Source organism: Cynara cardunculus (assembly GCF_001531365.2).
Source record: "Cynara cardunculus var. scolymus isolate 2C chromosome LG 15, CcrdV1, whole genome shotgun sequence".
NCBI classification, from domain to species: domain Eukaryota; kingdom Viridiplantae; phylum Streptophyta; class Magnoliopsida; order Asterales; family Asteraceae; genus Cynara; species Cynara cardunculus.
In genome coordinates, this window is record NC_037542.1 from 9582057 (window position 1) to 9586504 (window position 4448).

Consider the following 4448-nt stretch of genomic DNA (forward strand, 5'->3'; position numbering starts at 1 on the left):
ACTTTTGATACTTTATTGTTAAGAAATTATAATATTGCTCGGCAGCTTCGATTCATCTAATACTACAAATCAAACGGTATGCATAACGTTTTGGTTGATTACCGGTCCCGGTCTACTTTGGTCTATTCTCAAGTCCGTCCGTCTATTCTAAAGGGCATCTCCAACCATACGCTTCGATTCATCTAATACTACTCCAAATCAAACGGTATGCACAACGTTTTGGTTGATTGCCGGTCCCCATCTACTTTGGTCTATTCGCCGAAGATGGTTGGAGTCAGAAACGTGATATTAGGGGCTAATGGCACCACCAATTTGGTATTTCTTTTTAGTGTAGGGGTCGGAGATGATCTATACAAGTCCAAACGAGTAAAATTCGCCCCTAAATGAAGGATCAGAGGAAAAGGAAAGGAAAAAAACATGATCACATCGCACCATATGACACAAAACAACAAGAGTTTTAAGATACCATAAAGGAGTGCATTCATGAGTTTTGATATGGAAAAAGCAGAACAGACACCCACATTATATACTACTAGTACTTAAGACTCAGACTCAATATAGACAGTTTCCATGGTTTACTCAAAAGCCCAAGCATTCTCCCTACGGACCTCCTCTTCCTCCTCCGGGGTGAAATCGTTCTTGATATTGAACGTCTTGCGAATCTCTTCAGGAGTCTTTCCTTTGATCATATCCGCCACAGTTTGACAGGTCAGATCCAGCAGGCTCTTGATGTTCAGATAGTTAGCAGCCTGAAAACAGATACAACAACATATTCATACATCACCATCTCAACGAAACAAACATATGATAGACACCAATTGCAAGGTTTAAGCAACCAAACACTTTGAAATTAACGTTCAAAATACATGTGTATATAATGGAATATAGCCTATAACATCTTCACGGTTTTTTAAAGTCCGAGTGCCATCCATGAATCATTTTCTTCGCAAACTTGGTCCAAACCAATCTTGAGATTGTTATCATGTTTGTTCTGAAATTTGGTCCAACCGATCATGATAATTATGGTGATCCTTCAGGTCGTACAAACATAATTCTTGAACAAATCGAAATTAAACTTTGAAGGTATGGGTGTACTTCGAAGTGGACACAGGCATGTTCGCATAGACACTCAAAAAGATGGATGGATAACATAAAGAATAGCAAAGAACGGTTCAGGGACTGGATTTCTGTTAAGAATCAGGCATCTCTAGCAAGATAGCAATCTTAAAGAAAGGATGAAATGAACCCATAAATCTTCTCTATCAGAACTCAGGAAGATTTATGACAGATTCACTAAATCAAAACAATTGACTTCATTCCATAAAGTGATTTCATCAGTCACTCATTCGATAAATCCTTGTAAAAACCCTTACTGGAAAACACAAACTTCAAGAAGCAACATGAACAAGGAAAATTTAATGGTTTAAATGAACCAACACCTACAGAGATCAATTACTGCAATGTATCGGGCTCCTGGGAGAACAAATCATAGTGTGAATACAAAAAGATAGAGGAAAAAAGAACAGGGAACAAATAGCAGAAAATTAATTTGATTCGTTAACTAATACGTCAAAAAAAAAAAAGGATTAAACAACTAACCTAGCTACCTACAAAAGCTTTCACATAAATTAAACACGTATATGAGATTCACAAAGCTAACATCACGAAGCGAAACCCTAAAGTTTTCCCCCAAATCGATAAACTTAGATAAGCAGAATAAGCGTAAGCACAATCGTAACCAAAAAGCAATAAAAGATCATCAGAGCAAAAAGGAATTGTAAAAGACACGCACCAAGATCAGATCAAACAGAGTGCCCTGATCCACTTTCACGAAGTCGGCATCAAACGACTTGAGATCATCCTCAGCAACCTTATCATCATTCTTCGGTGTCTCCACGTGCTTCTTACAGTATTCAATCACCTTCGAAAGGATCTTGCTCGTGACGTTGGGAAGAGGGATACTGGTATCAGCACAACCATCTTCAACCATGTGCTTAATCGTCTGCGACTCCAACGCCACCGCCTCATCAACCTCGAATGTCTCACCGTCAGAACTCCTGAGAACGATAACCTTCGTCGACGCCATGGCCAGAATTTAGAACGGTGGGGGGTAATTTGGGAACCGAAAGCAAACCCTAAGATAGAAATTCCTACACAACTTATGATTTGCTTATTGGCTTCTTTATTTATAGATGGAGATTAGGCTTTGCACGTATTAGCCTCTAACTCTTACAAATTCTACAACATTAGTCCTTCTTTGAAAATTTTAACATATTTGGTCCCTTAACTTTGCTTTACAAAATGATTTTTTTTATTAACCTGGATATCCAACCAGCTATGCAAACCGACTAATCTCAGACCAATCATCTGCTTTGCAGATAGCTCGGAGTCACCGCATTTGAATCTCCATGACCACAAGAATATTTTTATTCCTCCTTAAATTTGAACTTGTGACATCCTGGTATTTTTGACTTTTGAAACCAAGTTTAAACCAATCAGACACCACTCTTGTGGTTAAAAATGATTTATTTTTAAAAACTAGATTAATCACCAAATACACAAATTATCAGTTAAATTTATAGTATACTGTAATTTTGGAAAAAATTGAGACAGATATTTGTTAAGTCATTTAAGCAATATTGTATCTATCAAGATGATCAGTAGTTGATGGTATGTTGGTCTTTTTGTTACAACTCTCACAAATATTATACAAAATTTGAATCACCATCTGATCATTTTTCAAATAGTAATCTTCATTTTGTTTATTTGATTATGGAAGCAGTATGATTTTTCTGACTTCAAGCTAAAGTTGGCAAAAAAAAGTAGCTAAAACAAGGGGAAATGTATCATCAACTACGTGCAAAAACCATGGTAAGACCATATGATCCAAGCCAAACATCAGTTTTTAGAACAAATCTTGATCAGTCAAAGTTGAATCTATCTTAATCCAGGAGTTTCACTAGACATGAAGTTGAATTTAGTATATATATATAATACCATGAACTTTGAACGTTTTAGTAACAAACTGTTTACTAAACTGCTTCCGTCATCGAACCATTTATTCCTTGGTAGCACAACTCTTATCATCCATAAAAATCTTGTTTTAGTTTACGTCCACTGTAATAATTCTTTTTCCGTAAAGACATAATGATTGTATTTGAAACAATCGTGGCACGGTAATTTTGTTATATCGACAAAGAATTGTGCATTGTTCTTAATGAAATTAAATAAGTTGTGAGTATATTCAGTTAAGTAATAGTATAACACTGATAAAAGTATGTGTTTAAGACTTTAATGTCAACAAATCACATTTTTTAAATATCTTTTAGATAATATAAAAGACAAGGTGTTTAAATTGCTAAATATATATGTTGGAGGATCTATATGTAAATTTAGAAACATTGGTGGTCCTTGGGTGAAAAAACCATGGATATGCACTGAATTATTTATGGAAAGAATATCTAGTGTATATTATAAAAAGTTCATGGTAGAGTTTTAAAAGTAACTTTATATATTTTAAATTTATATATAATTATACACATATATATATAGAATAAAATGTATAAAATAACAATCTACTTTCATAAATTTCTTTATTTTAACATTGTACTTCCAGTTTTTCTCATTATAGCAATATATTTTTAAACTATTTTTTATTGGAACATTATACTTTGAAAAATTTACCCATTATAACATTGAATAACTTTTTGATTTAAATTTAACCATTATACCAGATTTTCATGTTACCTCATTGTCCACGTAGGTTGTCCACATGTATTATAGTGATGTGACTTTCTTATTACAACATTATACTTTTAAAATTATTTTATTATAACATCTACTAGTTTTATTGAACAATGTACTTTTAATTTTAATATTTAGATATTTTTCATGTTACTTAATAAATATATTTTAAATGAAACTAAAAAATTCTAAACTATTTATTAATATATCAATATTAATAAAACTAGTAGAAGACAACTTATCTCGCTAATTTTTTTTTTAAAATATGTGTTTTTTGAAAAAAAAAATAAGAATTGTTTCTTTTTTACCAAAAACATATTATATTTTAAAAAATATATTATATTTGTTCAAAAAAATTTACTTGACGTATAAATATATTAAATTAATTAGATTTTTTGAATTATTTATTAATATAACAATATTAAAAAATTATAGAACACAATTTATTTCGTTAACATTTTAGAGAGAACTTTAAAAGATATGTACTTTTTTTAAACAACATAAAATAAGAAGTGTTACATTTTTTACAAACAAAGTATATGTCGAAAATAATGTAACATATTTATTTAATAAATATTTTACTCTATAATATTTAATTTGCATGCAACTTAATAAGAAAAAGTCAAAAAAATTAAATATTTTTATAAATCATAGCAATGAAAAATAAAAATCACTAATAATAATTTGAAATAAGTTTTTTATTT

The 4448-nt window shown here is 31.3% G+C and overlaps 1 protein-coding gene across 1 annotated transcript; it reads right to left on the reverse strand.

The window, feature by feature from the left end:
• Positions 1-408: 408 nt before the first annotated feature.
• Positions 409-2161, reverse strand: LOC112527861 (SKP1-like protein 1B). Its single transcript, XM_025138701.1, has 2 exons — positions 1793-2161; positions 409-749 (listed from the first exon to the last, which is right to left on the reverse strand). Exons 1-2 carry the CDS (start codon positions 2084-2086, stop codon positions 576-578), a joined length of 468 nt encoding a protein of 155 aa, XP_024994469.1. The 5' UTR covers positions 2087-2161; the 3' UTR covers positions 409-575.
• Positions 2162-4448: the final 2287 nt, after the last annotated feature.